This window comes from Tripterygium wilfordii, chromosome 8 (assembly GCF_013401445.1).
Source record: "Tripterygium wilfordii isolate XIE 37 chromosome 8, ASM1340144v1, whole genome shotgun sequence".
Lineage (NCBI taxonomy): Eukaryota > Viridiplantae > Streptophyta > Magnoliopsida > Celastrales > Celastraceae > Tripterygium > Tripterygium wilfordii.
In genome coordinates, this window is record NC_052239.1 from 11,845,477 (window position 1) to 11,869,418 (window position 23,942).

The window sequence follows — 23,942 nt, forward strand, 5'->3', positions numbered from 1 at the left end:
GTTTCTATATCTCAGATTGCTGCCAGAGGCTTTGCCTCGATCCATTTCGTAAAATAGTCAGTGGCGGTAATCAAGAATCTTCTATTGCCAGTAGCCCGCGGAAGTGGTCCAACAATATCCAACCCCCATCGGGCAAAAGACCAAGGACTTGTAAGAGGACAAAGATCACGAGGCGGTTGGTGGCGGATTGGTGCGAACTTCTGACACTTTTCACACTTTTTTACGTACAGCAAAACATCCTTCTGCATGTACAGCCACCCAAAGCCTTGGGTAATTGCATTAACAAGTCCTCCACTCTTGCTGGGTGAACACATAATAAATATGGACCTGAGAAAGACTTTTTATAGAGCTTCTGATCAGGAGACAACCAGAAGCGTGCTACTTTGACTGCCAATTTTCTGGCTTCTTTCTTATCTTCGGGAAGAATGCCATCCTTTAGGTAAGCAACGATGGGATCCATCCAACTTGGCGCATGCTCTTCTGCGCATCGTATCTCTTCTGGCATCTCATCTATGCTTGGTCGTTCGAGCACTTGCACTTGGATAACCCTCTTCACCCCTAATTGGTCGGCCGACGCAAGGGTAGCCAAAGCATCGACGTGGTCATTCTGCTCCCTTGGAATTTGTATTACCTTATAGTCATGAAGTCGGTCGGTCGAGCAACTGTTTAGTTTTTTCCATGTAAGCTGCCATAGTTGCCGTCCTAGCACTATAGATTCCAGAGAGTTGATTGACTACCAATTGAGAATCGGAATAGATCACCAACTCCTTTGGCCCAAGTCTTAGAGCATTCTGGACTCCTTGAAACAAGGCCTCATACTCTGCTTCATTATTTGTTGCTGGGAACCCTAGTCGTATAGCCATTTCCAATACTTCTCCTTCCGGTGCTACTAGCACGATTCCTGCTCTGGATCCTCGTCTTGTTGAAGAACCATCAACTTGCAATTCCCAAAGATACGAAGGAGTTACTTGTACCTTCCATATCTGGTTGGCTTTTTCAGGTCGTTGCTCTATGGTGAACTCGACAACAAAATCAGCTAAAACTTGCGCTTTAATGGCAGTCCTTGGGACGAACTTCAAATCATGTTGAGCCAATTCAACTGACCATTTAGCAACCCTTCCAGACATGTCCGCTTTTCCTAACAAGGTCTTCAATGGATATTCTGTCACCACTTCCACTGGGTATGCCTGGAGATAATGGTTCAACTTTCTAGAAGCCATTACCAATGCCAAGAGAAGCTTTTCCATGGGTGAGTACCTCGTTTCAGCATCTAGCAGTGTCTTGCTTACATAATAGATTGGGTACTGGACCTTCTTTTCTTCTCTCAGGATTACGGCACTGACGGCATGCTCTGACACTGCCATGTATAGTTGAAGCGTGTCTCCTTCCTTGGGAGTTGCTAACAGTTGGGGCTTCTGCAAATAACTCTTTAACCCAAGAAAAGTCGCCTCACATTCATCATCCCATTGGAAAGCTCTCCCCGACTTAAGCAGTCAAAAGAAAGGCCTGAATCTGTCTGAGGATCTACTGATGAACCTGTTAAGCGCCGCCGCCATTCCAGTTAATTTCTGTATCTCCTTCACTTTAGTGGGTCGTTCCAAGCATTGAATGGCCTTAATCTGTGCTGGGTCGGCCTCGATTCCTCTTGTGTAACGAGATAGCCCAGGAATTTGCCCGTACTAACTCCAAAAGCGCATTTGCTAGCATTGAGCTTTAGGTTATTTTTCTTTAAGACATCAAACACCTCCTAAAGGTGCATCAAATGGTCCTCTTGAAATTTGCTTTTGACCACCATGTCATCTATGTAAACTTCCATAGTCTTGCCAAATAGAGGTCCAAAGAGTTTCGTCACCATTCTCTGAAATGTGGCACTACATTCTTTAAGCCGAAAGGCATTACTTGGTAACAGAATATTCCCTTTGGGGTAATGAACGAAGTCTTCTCCTGATCAGACGGATGCATTGGGATTTGATGGTACCCTTGGTATGCATCCAGGAAGCTCATTCTTGCCATTCCTGATGTCATATCCACCAATTGATCAATTTTAGGAAGCGGGAACAAATCCTTTGGACATGCTTTGTTCAAATCAGTGAAATCAACACAAACCCTCCATTTTCCATCCTTCTTCCGGACCACCACTGTGTTTGAGAGCCATTCGGGATATTGTACTTCCCTGATGGCCTTAGCTTCCAACAAGTTTTCTACCTCCTTAACCATGGCCTCCGTATGCTGTACGGCTGACCTTCTCCCCTTCTGAATCACAGGTTTAAAACTTGGTTTGACATTTAACCTATGGATTGCCAATTCCGGATCCACCCCTGGCATCTCATAGGGAGTCCATGCAAATACGCCCACATTTCTCCTTACCATCCCAATTAAGGATTCCTTCTCTGATATAGACAAGCGAGTCCCAACTAGAAAGTATCTGTCAGGACTTTCTGGTGTAACTTGAGTCTTCTCAAGCTCTTCCATTGACTTGGCTGCTGGCTCATTTCCAACTTCCTCTAGGACTGGAGCCTCTTCTTCCATCATCATTATTTTTCCTGCTTGCTTTGTTTTTGCCATAAAACATTCTTTTGAGGCAGCTTGGTCTCCTCTTATTTCCACCACTTTGTCCCCGAAGGGAAATTTGAGCATCTGATGATAAGATGAGGGGCAGCTTCCATTAAGTGAAGCCAAGTCCTGCCCATGATTGCATTATACGTTGAGGGTAGATCTATAACAATGAAATCCACTTCAACTGTTCTTGGACCTGCCGTGACTGGCATTCGTATCGTTCCGAGAGGCCAAACTGGGGTCGCATTAAGGCCCACCAGATGTGTTGGAACAGGAATCAAATCTGCATGAGTTTTCCCTAACTTCTAGAAGAGTGAATAATACATGATCTCTGCAGAACTTCCTTGGTCTACCATCATTCGCTTCACTGTTGCTGCTCCAATTTGCAGGGAGATCACGAGAGCATCATTATGCGGAAAGATGACTCCTGTTGCATCTTCCTTGGTGAAAGTGATTGCAGTTGCCTCCCTTGGTCTCTTAGTTCCCAAACTGGGATTAAGATCCATCCGTATTACCTCTTGTTGGTGTCGGACCCTCCTATACTCCGTTCGCCTTATCGCATTACCAAGTTGTGCATCCGGTACCATTGCATCAATAAAATTAACCACGTAGTGTGAAGGTTCTCCCCGCTCCTTTGACTGAGGTTCTCCCTTCTTTTCGGCAGCGGTTTTTTCTTTGTCAAAAAATTCCTTAAGATGACCCTGTTGAACCAATTCTTCCAAATGTCGTTTGAACTCTCTGCAATCTTCTGTCCTGTGACATTTGTCTCTATGATAGGAACACCATTTGGATTGGTTTCGAGTGGACGGATCCCCTGACATCTTATTTGGCCGTCGAAAATACGATTTGTCTGCGATTTGAGGAAGAATTCGAAAAATTGGGTCCTTAAATATTGTTTTTACCGCCTCGTAAGAAGTGGGCTTTGGGTCCTTCTTGGAGTCTTTTTCTTTCCCGTTCTTCTTTTCAAACTTCTTATTTTCCTTTTTTGTTCCTTCTTGAGAAGCAAACTGCCGATCCCCTTGTTTGTCTTCTTCCAGTTTGACGTATTGCTTAATCCTGTCTTGAAGCGCGGCCATATTCTTGGGTGGAGCCATCGTCAAACTTTCTCGCAGTTTATAATCACGAGGGAGCCCGAGGCGAAAAGTAGCCACTGCGGTCCTTTCATCACAATCTTCTATATCCATATAGGTATCTGAATACCTGGCAGCGTAAGCCCGGAGTGACTCTCCTCTCCTCAGATGTAAAGCAAATAGAGTATCCAATGTCACTAGATCTTGACTATTTGCTATGAATCTTGCTACGAAGATCCGGGCCAACTCCCTCCAAGACGAAACTGAATTCTCTGGAAGTTGGTGAAACCATTTCATGGCTGTTGTCCTGAGACTTGATGGAAACATTTTGCACATGAGTCCGTCTCGACCTGCCCAAAGAGCCATCTTATGAGTGTAGGCTGAAATATGTGCTACAGGATCCGTTTTTTCCATCATAAATTGCAAAGGTTGCGGGTGAAAACTTGTTTGGTGGATCTTCCAGTCGCAGAGCCCGCACGAAGGGTGTGGAAGTCATTTTTCTGAGGCTTTGCTCGGCCTTCTTCTGAGCACTCCATAAGACCTCCGCAGTATCTTTCTTCATCCGAACTGTAGGGAAAAGGCTTCGGTGTCTTATCCTCCTTGCACCCCTTGGAGAAGGAGTATGCCTTCTCCTCTCCGTAACTGGTCCCCTCCTCCAACGAGACCTCCCAGTGCTCCCACTGTCTTACTCCCAAGCACGCTTTGGATCCGTATCCCTATCACCTCGGACAACACTCTGGATTTCACTAGCCAAACGCTTCCCCTTTCTCCTCATAGTATGAAGTCTTTCCCTTAGAGCTTGAGCATGCTCTTGTCTCTTTTGCAAATCTTCTTCTGCCCTAAGAAGGGCTTCTTCCAATTCCAATTCATTTGGAATTTGCTCTTCTATTTCATCATGATTATGCCGAGGCCTCTCCTCTTCTGGACGAGGCAATTCCTCCTGTCGTGATACTTCCGCTTCTTGAGACATGGCTTATATTAATAACGATTTCCCACAGACGGCGCTAATTGTCGATGCTAAATTTGCACCGAAGTATAGAATGTGTATTAAGTCGAAAGATTCAAGAGAGTAATAATACAGGGCTTAGTTGGTGACATAGGTTGCCAAAGGCACTATGTTAAAGGCTAGGTGGAGGGTTCGAAACCTAGCAACAACCTGCCTGCCTTGCGAGGAGGAGAGGGGTTGGGGGTAGCGGCCCATGGGCCCAGCTTGTACGCACAGCCCATTACTGCGGGGCGGGTGTGTGGGATGGGTCGTTACAGAATTTACGTGGTTCGGCAACTTGCCTAGGTCCACGGAGTCTGATCTTTTATTAGAGAGTCGATTGTCGATGAATGCTTACAAATGTCAAATAAAATGTATTTATAGGCTTAGGATATGTCAGTTGGTGCGGTTAATCGCCTCTGGTAACTTCTCTTGTAACTGCTCCTGGAAACCGTCGGTAACAAACTGTCGGATGAAACTGCTTCTGGATAAGGTCCTTCCGTCTGGGAGAACCATCAGTCCATTGGTCCACCTCCTCCCCCTTTGTTTACTTTCTTTCTCGCCGGTCAGTCTTAGTATGTTTGTCGAATAATTTGAGTTTTTTTGTGTTCTTCATGTGGGTTTGTCAATTGACAACATCAATACGACAATAAAGACGAAGATGATGATGGTAGGAGTAGACCCATGACAACAAGAGTGTGGTCAACTGACCTCCACTAAATATTTTTTACTTTCATATAGATATGTGGTAATTTTGAAATGGACCTCACTAAGTTCTAACATTTTAATTTTGACCCCACCAGTGCTAATATTTTATGTATATGAATGTTTTATTGGGCCAAAAACAAACGGTTTTGTCTTGTAAATCATAACTAATATATTTTAAATGTCCAAAACTAATACAAACACAAAAGGCCAAGCATGAGTACTTGATATGTCTGAATTTTTAACTCTAAAGATTATTTTAAAGGCGCAAAATTAATATTTTGTTTGTTTTTATTTATATAGAATATTGCAGTAGCATAATTAATAAATAGCCCAAACAAAATTTCTGGAGGCGTTGCCCCCGGAATATTTTTTTCGCTTCCTATATGAACCCAGCCCTATACACTCAGGCGGTTGGGTCTGCCCTCGGATGATGGTCAATTTCTTTCGATCTACACCCGAATCTGCTTTTGTATTAAGATCTACTTTGATTCTGCCACAAATTGTCAGATCTTTCTTAGATGTGGTTCAAACTAATGAGTCTAATTTTACATATGTAAATTTATTGTTTCAATCCTACAGTGTGGAAACAAGAGTCCACTTGGCCTTGTCTGACCGGAAACCTTTTTTTTTTTTTTCCTTTTTCCATTCCTAATTGAGTACACATACACTAATTTGCAAGCGGGATTCAAAGATTAGAAGCAAAAATTAAAAAGAAAAGGATCAACAGGCATCCGATTCTGATGCCACTTTAACATCATCTTTGATCACCATCACGTTTTCTTTTTGTAAGCAACTATTAAAAAAAAAATGAAAAGCTTTTGTTAAGACCCCCACGTGTCGGCCCCTGACAAAGTGATGGACCACCATTACCCCATCCCAGGCTTATCGATCCCCGCCAACCAATGGGGGACCACCACCGGACCTACCTGGGATACAATGCTGAAATGGTCCCAATTGGTCCCACCGTTTGTCTTGGGTCCCGCGCCAGCATCACATGAGAAGGGCGGCCCCACCCACGCCTTTTAAATTTTCTTCTTATTTTTCATTTTTTTTTCTATGGTCCACGGGGGGTCCGCAACTTATGGCCCCCACTCGCCTACTCTGACCCCACTTAAACGTGCGGTAACTTCAATGCTTTCTCCCCACGTGACCACGGGCTCTTCTTTATCGCTCTCGCTCTTGCAGCTCGTTAATGGCGGACCGTGGACGCAACATTGCGTGTTTTGTTCAGTGTTTTGCAGAACGAGACATGAACTGGAGCTCCTCCTTATCATAGATTTCAAGAGAGAAGTCCCTGCGCAACTGAGTAGTTTTATTACTGGTACTTGGAGAAGAGCTCGAACATGGCGCCATGACTGACGACGTCGTTGCTTCAGCTGGCTTCGGACCTGAAATTGTTGAGCTCGAAATAGTCGTAGCGGTCGCTATATTGGCTGCTAGAAAGGACGATATAGGCGTGGCTGATACATTGAACAGAGGCGTAGTCGTTACCGGAAACGCGAATATATGAGGCTGGTTGGAAGGTGGGACCATGAAGAAAGCGCCCGGAACGACGGCGTTTGATGGTATTGCCCACACTGGAACAAGTCCCTGTGGCACAAGCGCCGGTTGTTGTTGTTGCTGTTGGTGGGGTTGGATACTAGTTGATACCGGGGCAAGACATGTAAAGCCCGACCCGGGAGCGTCATTAATATCCACATAGTCACTATTAGCGGGTCGTTTACGCTTTTTCTTGACGGCTTGGTCGGTTGGATCGGAGCTAGCGTTAGTAGTGGTCGGAATTTTAAGAGTGCCATTGACGGACATGGCTATAGCGGGGACGGTCCCGGTACCCGTCGCAGCAATGATTGCTGGCTCGGCATGTTCTAATAACCACTGGATTGTTTCTCCGTCAGATTTGTGACCAAGTTCCCTGGTCAATTGGAAGATTCGGGCCGCACAGGTGGCGGGCATTCGGATCCTCCTCCCTCGGCCCTCAACCTTGATATGTCGGTCCTTCGTTGACACTCGCTTCTGAGGAGGGGCCGAATTCAAGGGCATCGGCATCTCCACCGGCATCACACTAAAACCCGGTGGAGAGTTGTCCTCGGAGTCTGGTTCTTCCTTTGGCGCAACCATAATCATACGATCATGATTATGTGATTCTGTGAGATCGTTGATTCTGAGATCAACCAATCGCATGTCTTTGTCGTCGACAACTTCTTGTTTCCCAGTCGCAGCCATCTAGAGTGGAAAGGGTATGTACGTACGGGGCAACGGGGCTTTTGTACTCGCTGATAACGCGTTCGAAGCTAGAAACCAAGTCAACATACATAAGCAACGATGAGTGTTCGTTTACAAAGGCGTATGGTTCGCTGATGTAAATCTACGGCTATCTGTCGGTAGTGATGCTTTTTGGACCCACTGAACAATGGTGGTTCCTCCAATCAGTCATACATGGGCCTAAAAAATGTCAAGTGAAATTTTGGTTCATCCAATTGAAGATATCGATACATAAAAAAAATGACGATTCACTATCCTTACAAAAAAAAAATTAAAGATATCACTATACTTTTTTAACGGAAAACGATATTATACAAGTTTATTAGTTGGACATCATGTTGAGCCTAAAAACTCGTGCTATTAGGCTCGCGTACATAGAAGCTTCCTAATTGACAACAGGGATAGAATTTCTATCTTCCTAATTCATACAATTTGACCTTAGAGAATTTCACCATTAAACTATCATACAAATCGTTAAAAATATAACTATACGCTATTGATTTCTCAATCTATTTGCCAGGGTGGGCTCAAGCTCACCCTCAAATTTAGACAAAAAATTACTAGTATACAATAAAATACTCAAATCTCAAAATAAGTCCAATAATTTTAAATACAAATTAAATCTTAATTGGCCCAACTCTTAACCCTATACCTCATACGATAGATGAGATTGAGAGCTTGAATAGAAAGAATTTACCCTATATGATCTTCATATGATTTTCTTCAAAGTCGAAGGTGAGAGGTGGCTCCCAAGTCCCAATTGATTAGAAAATTCACTGGTATTTGGTTGCAAAAAACAAACAAGAAAAATGTGATTGGAAGAGTAGAGAAAAATGTGGGGATGCTATTGCCTAATTCGATTTTTTTTCCTACGTTTCATTTCCATAACAGTAATTAGCCCTAAAATCAATTCCTAGATCCGCCCCTTCTATTTAGTATGTTTTTTTTGTACCTCTCTTGAAATTTGATAGAGTACACGTTGTTCACATTATTTATAAAGAAGTAAAAGATAATATGCATAACAGAATTGAGAAAATCAACCATTAATTAAGTCAGCTGGCTGTATTGATGTGGTTGATGACCTATATGATATGGCCTACTATAACTCTAGTAGGAGTGCCTTTAATTTAGGGCTAATTGCTGCTGGTAGAGAAACTTGATCACTGACCCAAAGTGAGCATGTTGGGGTCAAGAAATACTTACATATACACCATTTTATAATGCAAGGATGTACGTAAAGCTTTGTGGTCCTGTGGGACCCAATCGAACCTGTTGATCAGGCGGCTCACCCAATTCATGGTGGGCCTAGACGTCACAGCCTTCTCTCTAATTCTTCTCCTCTCTGTGGAAGGATTCCATTCTTGTTAAAGAAGAGGACCCAAGAGTTGCAAAATGTGGTGGACCAAATGGAGTTGGAACCCACTAGCCACTAGGGCTCGAGAAGGAGAGCACAATCCGAATCCACACTGATCCATGGCAAGGCCTCATCATCTCTTTGGTTGGGTTGGGGCCCCACAAACAGGTGGTAGGCCACAAAGGGGTATGGCAGTCAGATCCAAACCCACTTTGCCCGATAGTGGACCCTCAGTAGCTGGGCCCCCATTTGTGCTTTCTTTTGGGTCGTCCACAATGGGCCCAGCCATGCATGATCCACACCTGAATGAACTTTGCCTACCGCCAATCACCATCCACTGATCTCATACAACACGTCATGGATTCACATCTATTGTCTTTTGATAATGGTTTGGGCCAAAGATGGGCCTAAAAGTACTTGTAGTGCAGTGGGCCTCGCTTAGATTTGTCCAAATATAGAACTATTAAGAGTGAGCTTTATTTACGTCTCACTATTTTCGTATTACACCCCGACTTAGATTGACCCTATGTATTTCTAAGTACAAAATTCTCACACCCCATCCCTTCAATGAGAGACTTGCGAGCAGGAGAGGAGGCTTGCAAACATGACACCGCTAAGCACTTCCTCCCCACCCTACTCCGCTGAGCACGCCATCCCCAATTCCCCACAAACCCATCTCAGTCGTTTTGATTCACAAAAATCTTGCACCAAGATAAATGTGAGTTTTTGGTTCCTAAGAGTGTGGTTAGATATTTTTCAATTTATGTAAGGATATAAGGTGTAGTAGATATATACACACACAAGTGTAGTTTCAAAATAACAGGGTGTAAATAAAACTCAATTTGGTAAAGGATGACTTAAAAGTACATGGACCTTGATGGGCCCAAGCCCAAAATCAGCTATAATACATGCGTTGACATGTCACAAAAATCTCTACTTAACATCCTAAACCTTGCCAGTAAAGCATCCCCGTATTGAACTGATCATGGCATCTCCTTTATTGAGCAAAAGAGAATCTGAACTTCTCTTTACTTTCTATTCTGTAAATGACACGGCTGTAATATACTCTGCAATTTTATACAGCCATTTTACATTTATTTCTACATTTGCAGCTACAAATATTACTGAGAAAACAAAACTCTGAAGAAAATGTCCTAGAGTTTGAAGGATTGTTTCACCTGAACATAGAATGTCAGCCGCACAACTTGTGGTTTCTAGTTTAAGAGTTAAGACCCGGACATATAAGTGTATCGTGTCTGAGCACCGATGACAAGCTCGACAATTTTTGCTGCACAACAAAGAAAGAAGAGAAGGGAAGTAGAGGGAGGTGTAAGTGAAGGAATGCGTGTGTTACAAATCAGAAATAAAGATTTGAAAGCAAGTTTAATCGCTTAGATAGAAACGTGAGATGGCAAGAATATAAAAAAAAGAGGATCATACATGTCAGAAATCCAACGACAGGAACAGGCTCCAGCAGTTTTTCAGTGCTTTCAAGTCTTTGACTGACACATGTACAAGTGAGAGTTTGTTTATACAGTGTGCAAGCAAATGAAGGACTGCAAATATTGGATAAGCAACTTAAGCCAAGACATTAGTACCGTGTATACTTGCTGAAGAACGGATCTCGCATCAGGTAAAGAGCCCATAAAAGTTTCCTTCTTTTCAACTGAATCAAAAGCACAACATCAACAACACTTCAAAATCAAACTCTACCAAACAAGGACAAAATATTGAGATAAAAGGCTGCTTCAAAAAATAGCACGTTGCGGTGTTCACACCTAGCATTGAAGTGATAAAACAGTCAGAAAGGTTAGCGAGGAAAAAATATGCAGAACTCTAACCTCATCTTTTTCAGCTGTGGAGAAACAAAACTGTTGCTCTTTTCCACCACCAACCCTTTTTGCTACTTTTGTTATAAATCCTATGCCAAAAAAGTCCACAACCAGGGAAAGAAACCAGGGGATCCATGACCGAATTCCATATTTTCTGATAAATAAAACATAAATAAGAGGTCTCATTATAAATAACGTCTCCCCCATCACAAACAGTGCCCCATAAATACCCTTCTCAGACAATATTGTCGCCAGGGTTGGCCTCTTAATCACTGCAACTGTAAAGACAGAATTGCAAAAATTAGTGAAGCCTTATTTTGATCATTCATCTTTGCTCATTAAAACTTCCAATGAATAATTACTTTGAGGCTCTATAATTGCATGCTGATTTTGGACTCGACGCAACCATACTGGATCAGAAATCATCCTAGCATTTTCTCCAAATCTGTTCAGTGCAGATAGTGCCCTTCCCTCTGGTTTCCATAGGTTCTGCCCATGTCCATTTCTCAAGAAACCTCCATCTCTATGTTGATGATTCAAATCATCAGGACTCTTTTCAACATTTGGCATTTCCCCGCCATGCAGAAGCATCTTATATCCACTATTTCTGAACAAAGCTAACCGAACTAACACCCTGACTTATATGAATAAAGAATATCAGATCATAAGTAGTGCCGCATGTGGAAATAGATAAGAATGACCAACCAAATAGAGATATAAGCTTAATTACATATGTTTCTTACTTAATTGCTTCTGTAACCGCAATGAAGTTCCATTTCTTGTCATCACCATAATAATGTTGTGCCACAACTTCAACCAAGGTCTCCAAATCTTTTAGTGCAGATATGCACAACGGAAAAGGAAATGAATAAGGCTCTTGAAAGCTTGCATGTGCCTCGGCTGGAGTTGTATCGATTATATGCTCATTGATAGCAGTGATTATACCAAAGACAGCAGTTACTGACAAAAACAAAGAAAAACACTGATTGTCTTGTGGCAAGAACAGCTTGGAAACCAATAGAGCCAAAAAGAAAAAAATTTCAAAAATCATGCCTTCATTATATACACAATATTTTGCAAACAAAAAAGTAGAATTGCATCGCAAGGCACCAAGGGGTACAGCTTATTATAATCAGTTACAAGAGAACAGATAATATCATCAAGCATAGTATTTTCATTTTTAAGCAATGTTACATGAATTATTGCACCAAAAATAAAGAGAGCGAGAGCAAGAGCAAGAGTGAGAGAGGGAGAAGGGGAAAGAGAGAGAGAGAGAGAAGATTACATGGCCAACTTTAGTTAAGAACATCATGATGACTCTCTAAGTCTTCATTACATGGAATGCAAGTAAAAAAAAGAACTTCAATCAAATGAACAGAAAAATATTACTTGGCCAACTTTAGTTTCCCATAGGTTCGGAACTTGAAACAGTTGTCAAAATCTAAGTCCATAATAACATATAAATTTCCTCTCAGATGACTACTTAAGAAGACAATGAAGGCCCTAGAAATGTCAAAACCAATAAGAAGTAGCCAAATAATACCAAAATTTCACAAAACCTGCTTCTGGTCCTATCTCTGAGTCCGAAAATCGTTCAGGAAGAAGCCATGTCAATCCCTGCACCAGAAATTTCATTACTCATGTAAAATAACCATACAATAAAGCACCAATTTACCAAATAGTCAAACACATTTGACGGCCACGCCATCAGAATTGAACTCATAGCAACATCAAATGACATTGAAAAGCTAAAAACTTAAAACAGTCCAATACATCAAAGAATCCATAAGCCATATACCGGCATAAAAGTTGACAGACAAACGTGCTTTTTACCCAACTTTATCTGTAGACTGGATCTTAGCAGTATCACACCCACAAAACACTTAAATATTTTTTTAAAAAAATAACATTGCTCAGTTATCAGGGATACTATTCACCAGTAACAGGAAGAACCACAAGGGAAAATGGTCCAATTTCACCCAAATCTCCGTGCTTCTGTCTATAAATGCAATAAAGCCTTGAAGAAACATATATGTGTTTGCAAAATAAATCTGAAACTTGAAAAACTCATAGAGTTATTGAATCTTACATTGGCAAGAGACTCAAATGAGTGCACGTATTCTTTATTGCTTCTGACCCATGTTTTATAAACCTCCATAGCTTCGCAAGCTCTACGAGAACGATTGAAAAGACACAAACTCCGGTAGTTGAGGCACTATGTCCCAATCTCAAACCCTACCCAACTCGACAAGCCACGACAAAACTCTGCTCATTTCTCGACTTTCGAACCTTATAAAGAAGTCGATGCAAGAACAACAGACCCCTTTTTAATTGCGGGTTCGAACTTGGGATGTGATGCTGCGAACAGAGAAACTCGACAAGAGAGTTGCAGAGAGAGATGCGGTGTGATTTTTCATCTTATTATCATCTAGTTATTGATATCCTACGGCGGACAATGGTTAATTTTTTTTATCAGTTCGCTCAACGGTTCAGATATTATTGTGGAGGTGATAGCTAAATGTCTGCGTAGCAGATAATTAATATTGCAAAGCAGGTAAATGCTAAAGGTTAAACTGCATATCAACTATTTTTAGCCCAATTATTTCTTTTTCAAACCTCATGGTTGTAGCCTCTGCGCTACTATATTGATTTAGTATGTAAAACATGTTTTTTCATACATTATAGAATGTACTCTCAATGAGAACTCTAATGCATTCCAACGATGTGTTATTTTCATTCAGTTTAACAAAAATACTCTTATTTTCACGTTTGTCATTGATCTCCTGTTTTTTTCACCTAACACTTAATTTTAACTCATTTTTAGGAAGACACCCTCAAACCAAACAGTTTTGTGTTTTTAAACTGCACACAACTCGTTTGATGATAAGTCATATTAATGCGCAAATCTCATATCAAAATCTTTTTACTAACAACAAATCCTACCACGCTCGAATACATAGAATCGCAAGAATCATTATCGATATATCTCTTATCCAGCGTAGATGACCTCCTACAAATTAATAGGTCTCATGTAATCTATTAGAGGATGACATAATACTCTCTCTGGACCAATATTATAAGCATCCCTTGATAGTTGGAATAATTTAATCCCAACAATACTTAATGATATGCGCTACTAGTTCGAAGCTATCCCCTCAAAAAGACGAAAAATAATGACATGCATAAGCATTTATTTGTGGACCCTTAACATGCATCTCAATGATCATACTGTTGCACCCAGTCTCAATAATGACCATTTTTTCTGATCATGGGCATCAAATTCCAAATTGCATAAAATCTATGGAACTTAGTTCAAATCTCATATCACCAATTAGAGGTGGCTCGATTAACTACCGAATAGGCTAGGCATATATGTGCTCAAATTTTGATTCTAATGAGAAGCGTATTTCTCAACAATATTAAAAAAGAACCCATATCACAATTTTCCACAAAGTGAATCAGATTAAGGTATTCTCTTTGGAAATAAATCTATCATTTTTGCGACCCATCACTAATCACTATAGAGGAAATAAAATACTGTCGACTTACTCAGTTGCTTACAAACTACCATTTACCAATGGCCAATCTTCGCTAGCACACAAGGCAAAGATGAGAAATTGTTGGAATAGTCACGTGCTACATGTGTGTGTTAATGTGTGGTATATGTTGTGTATATGTGGTATGAGTTACAACCACATGTATAGTGATGTTCTAGCATTGTGTGGAACCGTGTAAATATATATGAAATAAAGTGAATGTTTTATGTATTCTCTACTTCTCTCCACCTCTCAAACCCAACAGAAATATTATCAGACACACAATGCAGATAAAATGTTAAACATAAATTCTTAGGGCTATTCAAACACCTGAAAATATACAGTATCATCTCACCAGATACAACCGCAACGACGATTAAGCAAGCATCATCACTTCAGCGGAAACATTCGAAATGCTAAAAGAACCAATACCCCAAAAATAACTAAAATCTTCTCTCTACATTCAAACATTAGTCAAGAAGGCAGCATATGCTATCCAATTTTTCCAATCGGACTCTATAATTAGCGTGCGTACTCATACTCTTAAGAGACTACAAAATATAGTAAAGTGTGACCAAAGTGAAAATCATATGACTGTCAGCATAAACCTTCATGAAGCATGAAGCATGCATGCCAACAATAAAAGATAAAAGATCATTTTTTTTCCAGCATATAAGAAAGCAAGAGAAAAATTAAACCCGTAAATAAATATATTACCCCAAAAGTGTGAGAAAATATCTGACTTTCTTGGCCGCTTAATATTGGAAGATGCCATCTGATAGTGTATCGTCACAAAGAATGGGCAAAAAGGAGAAAGGGACCAAAAACTAATGCATGAGGTACAATTTAAATCTTTTGCTTTCCTTTTCGGAGTTTCTCTAGTTTTGTTTCAGCATCTTCCAACTGTTGCCTTAGTGTGGATACCCTTCGCTCCAGCTCTTCCACCGTGTTTATATGGGTTGAAGGTGCACATGGTCTCACAAAAAGGTGCGAAAATGCTTTCAGAGCTTCAACGCCAGTAACCTATCACATCCACAACCACCACGTCAAGAATTCCAGAATGGTTCCATTCAGATAACCATAATGAATGGCAGTAAACACGTCTTGGCACTTGTTCATGCATGCTCAACATTATGCATAATAACATACTAGCACACAAATTCAAAATTCTCTCTAGCTTCTTCAGTATAACACTGGAGAATTACCTCGTCTGGCAACAATGGTAGCTTAGTGATGTTAAAGTCATCATACAACATGTAAAACTGATCAAGGTACTTTTGCTGCATCCGCATTCTGGCTTTCAGCAACTTTGATTCAACATCTATAATAACAGTATAGATCGGTAAGGTAAATTTTTAACTCAATGTATCAAAGGCAAAAATAAGCAGAATGACAAAGACAGCAATGACACCTTCTTCATCAAAAAGAACTTGGTTAATGATGATGTTGTGCGTGTCTATCTCAAACTTTGTGAGTTCCTGCACCAGTCTCTCTGTCTCATAGAGAGAGAGGAACTCCGGAATGCAAACACAGACAAAGGTTGTCATATCCTGTGGAAGGGAACATGAGTGCAATAGGAAAAAGAATATGATAAAGAAGAAATTTTTTGTTATAAACAAATTCAATCACAACTGTAAAAGGTAGGCTGAATACTGAGGATATGTCTAGAAACTAACAAGGACCAACGCCAATGCCAATATCTAAGATTTCTTATCCAAATAAATACATATACAGTACAAACTTGTAATGTTTCATAACGATAAAAAATCTAAAAAATCCTAGAATGGCTGGTCTACACACAATAACGCCTTCAAAAATAATGATATGCAATAAGATTTAACTTCTAGAATAGATAGAAATCCTTCTTCTTGTTCACTAGTGCTATTCATAATTTGCTTCCAAAGAAGCTAAGGTTCTGAAAGAATATAGTAAGTGGTGAGGGATTGGTTGTGAGCAAGGAATGGAGATTGTTAGCTGGGATCAGTCAGCAATAGTAGGGCCATCAAAAGGAAACAGTAGGAAACATCTTGCATCTCAAGAATCGATAGATGGTGGTCAGTAGGGCCTCTTGTTTTGGTTAAGACTTAAAATGCATCACTGCCTTATTTGCAGGTTTGAATGAGCTAGCTTTTTTTGCTGTCCGATCGGTTTTTTAGCAAGGTATTGGATGTATCGTCAAATAGACAACCATCCAGAAACAGTGCACACAGCAGTTACTGCCAACTGCCTTGTGCTTAAGTAGAGCAAAGTGTGCATCACATTTCAAAAATTTGAAGGAACAAAGGTTTTAATACCGATACTACTTTTCTGCCAGTTTTATCGTATCTGGACTTTTATGTTAATATTGAATTCTTCTAGTGTGATTTATATACTATACTAAGGTTTATACGGTCACCAAGGTTACCTACTTTGGTCTCCTTTTTTTTTCTGTTGAATGCAAAAGAACTTTTATTCAGGACCTCCATTTTTTTTCCTTGTCATTAATGCACACATCTGAGCAAATTTGACACCAGAATGATTAAGAATAAAGAAATAAAGGAAGATTCCAATTCTCCATAAAAATTTCAACATATAAATTATTCTCTCTCTCCTCTCTCTCTCTCTCTCTCTCTCTCTCTCTCTCTCTCTCTCTCTCTATATATATATATATATATATATATATATAGAGTTTTTCTCCTATGTGGACCACATTTGTGGACCAAGTTTGTGGACCTAATCCAACCATTGGATCTCTTGGACCCATCTTCTAATCCAACTCCAACTTTTGTTCTGCAAAGCACATGCAAGTGCAGAGACATAATATATCATCAGCAGATGGTATATTAGAAGCTAAGTGATGGTTATAAAAGATTTTAAAAACCTATCCATTTGCAATAAACTTTTAAATCTATAAATACAAATTTTATAAACTTATGCTTAAAGAAGTTAAATTAGACATGAATGAAGAATTCAATCCTTTATTCCAGTAAAGAACTGTATTGTTCCAACGAAGTGAGAGGTTATCGGAACTTAGTAGCCGAAAAGAGTACTGGTCCGATTGCAGAGTTTGATTGACAGTGAAGTTCTGGGACGGCAAAATAGTATCTGTAGGGTACTGGAAGGAGGACGAAAGAGGGACGCTTTCGTCGATTGAGGCGAAGGAGACTGACGTTGAAGCTGGAAGAAGGACGACGTCTCAAGAAATCTCGTCTTTGAAGTTGAAGCCCGATTAGATTAGAAGGAGGGATGGATCCAACGGTTGGATTAGAAGATGGATCCAAGAGATCCAATGGTTGGATTAGGTCCACAAATTTGGTCCACAAATGTGGTCCACATAGGAGAAAAACTCTATATATATATATATATATGCACACACACACATATATGTAAACAACATAAGATCTGACATCAATGAATTTCAAAATGATAATACTTGTACTGAGCTTGTCAAAGTGAGATCTTAGAATCTTACCGGGTCTTTAAACTGCTTATTTACTTGTTCAATGACATCTTTCATGCCTTCAAGCCTTCCCATAATCGCATCCTCACCAAACTCATCATCCATACCAAAGAGACGTGTCATCTGCCAGAAGAACTTTCAGAACTTATGAATTGCATCATAACGATGCAGCAAGAATAAATATTTAACTGGAACAATTATAATTTTTAGAGAGAATAAAAATATTAAGAACCAAATCCAGGGTTTTGAATCAAAAAAATTCGTATAGAAAAATTGGCATTTCACCCTCATATCAGCATTCTCAAAGCGAAATAACAAAATATGCTTTTTAAGTCCAAAAAGTGAAGCCATGGAGTACAGAGAACAGTAATGTAAGCATTTGTAGCACTATACAGAGACCAAAAATGTGGAAGAGCTTAAACGCACCATAGAAATGGAGATCTCCTACAAGGAAAACCATAAATATCGGGTTCCAAACTCTCAAGTTTTGGTTTTCAGCAGATTGTAATCGTAGTAATTGCAACTTCCTATCAGAGGAGAATCTTACTTCCTCATGATATACTTGGGAGGTACCCCTGTGGCCATTCCAATAAATTTTCTCGTATTCAAAAAGGAATTGGGGCGAAGCTATATTGAGTTGGGGTCTCCTACTTTTGAAAATTTTGGAAAAGGCTATGATGGTGCTTGAACTCCTGGATGAAAAGCAAGAACTATCAGGGAAGAGGTGTGAGCAAGAGAGTTCCTTCCAAGACAAAAGAACAGGAAGGATCTGATCAGTATAATCTCGTTGGCCATCAACCGGTTGACCTGGAAACGGAGAAACATAAGAGGTTTTGACTTTGAATAGAAGGAAAACAAGCTTTAGTGATTTTGGAAAAGACTAGTAAGATTGTATCTCTTTTTGACCTAGTGGGCCTCTAAGAAGTATTAGTATCGACACTTCTCTGGCATCTGATGCTTTGTCAGGTGCCCAGGTTGTATGCTGGTGACACCTTCTTGGTGCCTTAATGAATCCATTCCATCATTCGGAACTAAAGTAGGGTTAGTGTGGGACCAAAGCCCATAATTGAAAAATCACTGGGAAAAGTCTCGATAGTCTCGAGATAAAGAGGTTGGCGAACATGTGGCCCAGTGATGAGAGTTGTAGGGGTGCAACCTAAAGGTCACAGGTTCAATTCCTGGAAACAACCTCCACACATATTAATGTGAGGGTAAGGTATGCGTACATCCTGCTTGTCCCCTACCTGGCCCACTGCAGGAGCCTTATGCACGGGAGTTGTTTACTTTTTTTTTTTACTATGACTAGCTGCGAAGGAGCAAGGAAATCAACATTATTTGCTAACTCAAATACATGATGATTAAAAAGTATCACCCCTTTTGAAAATATTATACCACAAAAAGATAATTATGGCATAAATGGATTTGAGCAACAAAAAACATTCTAACTTGGCTGATCATCACACTCAATAGAGCTTGAAGGACGTACCTGGCCCAATAATCCACCAAATTTATTTTTCAATGACATCATTTTCGTAAGCCCTTTCTCTAAGGTTGAAGGAAACTGTAATAGCCTTAGTGTATGGCCAGTAGGAGCTGTATCAAATATTATAACAGAATAATCCATTGTTTGCACCAATCTGCAGGAGATAATTTGTGAAGGCAGCATTAGACTAATAGATAGATGATACAAGAAGGATTCTCATGCTGGCATATGAAACAAAGTCTACAAAGGATCTAATCCCTAAACAACTGAAAAACAAGTGTCTTTCGGAAATCTACTTGAAAAGGGACGAATGCATAAATGCAATTAAACATGAAAATGGAACAAAGCTCTTCCAAATTCGCGTTCTAATCGAAAGAGATTAGATACAACTGATAGTGATAAAGGAATGTCTCAAGAACTGGCCCAAAACTAAGAGGCTATATATTCTAGCACCAAAACGGTAAACATCCTCAAGCACAGCTGAGTACTATAAAACGAAGCAACCATGTGAAGGACTAGGCACAACACTGGAGGATGTATGATAGACGAACCCTTAACCCATTACAGGGATAATATTATTGTGATTGCAACAATTAAACTCAGTTGCACTATGGCAATTGACATAAAATAATGTATTTTGCTGCAAGTTATCAAGCAAGTGATGGATTTAATGGCGAGAATCATGAAACTGAATTTAGCGCCTGTAAGACTAATCAAACAGAGAAAATGCTCAGAAAATTCCAACTCCATAAGATTATCTTAACTAAGAATTGTTTGATCACAATGGTTCTGAGCCACTTAGTGCAACGGGTTTTCGCAACATAACTAAATACCATAGTTCTTACTTCAACATCTCAGCAAAGCTCATGGCCTCGTCGATTCCCGGTATTGCATTGGAAAGCTCAGAAAACAAACTATCAATTCCGTCATTATTATTCCCCATGTCTTCATTTTCAACGGTAGGATCCACCTCCTGTGAAGAAAACACCCAAAGAGTTAAAACCATATAATACCTGAAACAAGAAATAAACCATTAGGACTCAGAAGAGAAGAAAAGAGAAAAATAAGCACACTGGAAAACCAATATACCAAGTTACCAACAAATAGAAGTGCACAAGGACTACCCTACTTATTCTTTGTCTTAAGTGAAAAATACGAAGGAATCTAAACAAGGCTAAATAAAAATGGGCATGACACTCAGAACTTTGTCTAACAAATTGCAGTCATAGCAAAATTCTGGACATGTATGAGTGCACAACAAGGATACACTGTATCCTCCTAAATTGCACAAAACTGAGAACCATTGCACAGGATGTCCCCAATTCACAATGGCACCATTCTTTTCCGCATGTATTAGTACTCAAGGAAAGAAAAAAAGAAATCAATCCCATACACTCGGCTGTTTGCTAACCATTCCAAAAATACCCTTCAATGCAAACCCAAAACAATTTTCGTCTTAGTACCATCATGCAGCACAAATTTTTACAATTACACAATCCTATTCCTCACAAAGCCAAGAAAAAAGGGACATCTCTTAAAATTAAGAAAGCACAACCAACATCACCAAGTTTGTACTTCAACCAATTACATTGGTATTCCATATTGTATCGTACAGTCCTGAAACCCCAATTTACAAAAACAACACCTAACAGCAACAAAATTCGAAAATACCACAAACCCAAAATCCCCAAACCGGAGAATTCCACGGCAAAAGGAAAGGCCGTACCATTGCATATAGATTGCTGAAGCCATTGACCAAAGTTGGGGACTTGGTGAATCGCTGTTGAAACGCATCACTGAGATTGTGAGCCGGATCGGTGGATATGATCAACACAGAGGGTCGAACACTAGCGAGAAGGATTGAGAGAATCGAGCTACAGGTCGTTTTTCCGACACCGCCTTTGCCTCCAACGAAGATCCACTTGAGGCTTTCTTGCTCCAGTATGTTCTGTAGACTTCCCTCCGGTATATCTTGGTTCTCTGTAGCCATTCTTGCAACCGCTTCTGATTACTTGTATTTTTCTACCACAACCCAGAAATCTAGAGAGACAAGGCGGAGCTGAAACTCGATTTGGGTCCCCTTTTCTACCAGGGTACAAATCGAACTCAAAGTCATGTATGCTAGAGAGCTCTGTTCGAAGTCACGGCACGTGAGAAAAAGTAGCCGGTGCGGATATACCTTTGTAGTGCAACAATTTTTATTTTTTCAGTGATTTCCATGTCCTAATTTCAGTCATTTATCAAGTAAAAAAAATTCATTCTTTGGTCACAACTCACAAATCCTTATGTATTTGATAATTAATTTAAATAAATGTGAGGATAAATTTTGATTGTAAATGTTTTTCTTAATTTGAAATTATTCCTTTTTTTCCTCAGCTAAGATTTATGTTTGGAAATTCTTTTTTTTTCTTTTAAATTTTAAAAACGATGTTGAGTTAAGATTTTGGAAACAAATTTAAGAAATTATAAAAAGTGTTAAAATATTGATTTGGTTTGTGTTATTTTAATTCTAAGAACAATTTTCAAAACAAATTTAAGAAATTAAAAAGTGTTCAAATATTGATTTGATTTGATTTGTGTTATTTAAATATTATTTTTGGAAACAGAAAACAAAAAATCATTCGATAGGTAACCTTTTTGAAAATATTATTTGGTACTATTATTGTCTAAGTATCAACATGGCCAAGATCTAGAACAACAAGCTTAAATGTGGGCGCCCTTAACCCAACCGACGAGGTACCCGTCTGGAATTCTGGATAGGCAACCAATCGAGAGAGGAACGAGAAAGTGAACTTATTTACATAAAGACCATTAATGAAAACAGTTTCCTGTATTCTCTAATGGTTTACACAAAATGCTGAAAACGTCTCTTATTGGTTTTTGAAAACAAAAAATTGATTTCAATTTTACAAAACCATTTAATAAAACTAGCCATCCAAATGAATTTTCACATCCATTTAATTTTCAAAAACAAACACATTCCTAGATTTTTATGTATTTCTTCCGTTCTTTGGAGCCTTTAGGGATTAGAGTTTACATAAGGCCAAATGTTACACACACCCCCTGTGGTTAGGGCAATTTTTACATGCACCCCCTCATTTTGAATGAGTGCAAGCCAAATTCAGATCTATCCAATGATCCAAAACAAGTTAGAGAAGGTAAAAAATGATTCATATAGTTATTGTATTCAATGGCCAGGTAGTACACTTTATATGAGGTTGATCAGTGTTATGAGGGCAAGTTGGTTGTAGATATTGGGATGAGGAGATGTGGGTGTGGTAAGTGGGACTTGACTGGTGTTCCATGCTCACATGCATGTGCTGTAATTTTTCACAGACAACACTATGCTGAAAACTATGTCCATGAATACTTCAAAAGATGAGCTTTTATGGCTACCTATGAGCCAATGATATATCACGTTCATGGACCAACAGAGTGAAGAATGAGAAGAGATCCTATTCAACCACTAGTATTTAGGCAACAACCATGCAAGCCAAAAAAGGCAAGAAGGAGAGATGTTGATGAAGGACCAGCATCACAAGCTTATAAGTTTACTAGAAAAGGTGGAAGACTGAGATGTACCAATTACAAACAACTAGGTCATAGTTCTAGGGGATGCAAGAAACACATGAGGGATGAACAACAAAGGAATAGAGCAGCAAGTCGTACTTCAACTACAACAATAGCTAGAAGGAACAATATGAGTCAAGCATCCAACTCATCTCCTAGGTTATTTGTAACAATGGACAAATTGCCTGTAAGTTGGACTTCATACTCAAAAACTTGTTTAAATTCATATATGTATATATTGGTTGGTTAACGTGTTAACTCACTTGTTGTAGGTTAGGAGAAGATCAACAAGGAGTGCTTCCACATCTGATGTACCAACACAAACATCACAAACATCTTTTATGGCATCAAAAACACCTCCAGCAACACCCCCACCAAGGCATTCAACAAGATCTTCAAGAACAGATCCAATTGCAAGTTTTCAGCCCCTAAGACCTTCAAAAAAGGCTACAAAACACAAGTTTTAATCCACCAAGAGCTTCAAGAAGATATTCACAGCAACCAATAGCTTCAACAAGATCCAAGCTTGCAGGTCCACCAAGCAGTGGGGCATGTACCAGCAGCTCCATCACTCTTCAAAAGCAATAGATTCTAATAACATCTTTTTATTGTTTAGACATAACAATATTAGTTGCCTTGCATTGTGCTTAACACTTTTTGGTACAATATTTTGTATTATATTTGATGATGTTTGCTTGCAAGGTGACATTCTCTTTTGTGTCACATGCTCTGTTTTGGAACCCGTTATGATGCTCTGTTTTGGAACCTCTTTTGATAATGATATTATGTCTTGTTCTGTTTAACATGGTGTTGATTCTACGACTTTTTATTTATTATTATTTTGTTTTCCCTATTGCAAAACGACGTCATTTTGCCTTTTTAAAAAAAAATAATTCAAAACAACACTGTTTTGGTGTCCGTTAGTCATTAACAGTATGGAAGGATGTAGGATGACACGTAATGAAATCACATGGGGTCTATTTCTTGTAAATTCAAAAAGACGGAGTGTATGTAGAAATGACTCTAACCACAGGGGGTTTCTGTAATATTTGACATTTACATAATTAATTATATTTTTCGTCATCGAAAGATAGACGTCTGTTCACTTTTAACATCGAAAGATTTTTTATTACAAAGTCGTCACTCA

General features: G+C 39.5%; 3 protein-coding genes across 4 annotated transcripts; all 3 read right to left on the minus strand.

Annotated features, from left to right (window-relative positions):
* Positions 1–6,036: 6,036 nt before the first annotated feature.
* On the minus strand, positions 6,037–7,836 carry LOC120003771 (transcription factor TCP9-like). Its single transcript, XM_038852848.1, has one exon. It carries the CDS (start codon positions 7,540–7,542, stop codon positions 6,547–6,549), a length of 996 nt encoding a protein of 331 aa, XP_038708776.1. The 5' UTR covers positions 7,543–7,836; the 3' UTR covers positions 6,037–6,546.
* Positions 7,837–9,739: 1,903 nt separating this feature from the next.
* On the minus strand, positions 9,740–13,171 carry LOC120003418 (peroxisome biogenesis protein 16-like). 2 transcript variants are annotated; one of them, XM_038852402.1, is made up of 9 exons: positions 12,857–13,171; positions 12,327–12,384; positions 11,511–11,727; positions 11,130–11,401; positions 10,777–11,045; positions 10,534–10,601; positions 10,376–10,437; positions 10,114–10,223; positions 9,740–10,002 (listed from the first exon to the last, which is right to left on the minus strand). In XM_038852402.1, the coding sequence occupies exons 1-8, from the start codon at positions 12,923–12,925 to the stop codon at positions 10,162–10,164; spliced, it is 1,077 nt and encodes a 358-aa protein (XP_038708330.1). In that variant the 5' UTR covers positions 12,926–13,171; the 3' UTR covers positions 9,740–10,002; positions 10,114–10,161. The 2 variants fall into 2 exon arrangements, with proteins under 2 accessions (XP_038708330.1, XP_038708329.1); XM_038852401.1 differs by having other exon boundaries at positions 9,740–10,223; positions 12,857–13,170.
* A 1,817-nt stretch (positions 13,172–14,988) lies between these two features.
* On the minus strand, positions 14,989–21,377 carry LOC120003399 (ATPase ARSA2-like). The gene is made up of 7 exons (XM_038852371.1): positions 20,952–21,377; positions 20,071–20,198; positions 19,229–19,379; positions 17,755–17,865; positions 15,715–15,853; positions 15,509–15,624; positions 14,989–15,326 (listed from the first exon to the last, which is right to left on the minus strand). Exons 1-7 carry the CDS (start codon positions 21,213–21,215, stop codon positions 15,150–15,152), a joined length of 1,086 nt encoding a protein of 361 aa, XP_038708299.1. The 5' UTR covers positions 21,216–21,377; the 3' UTR covers positions 14,989–15,149.
* Positions 21,378–23,942: the final 2,565 nt, after the last annotated feature.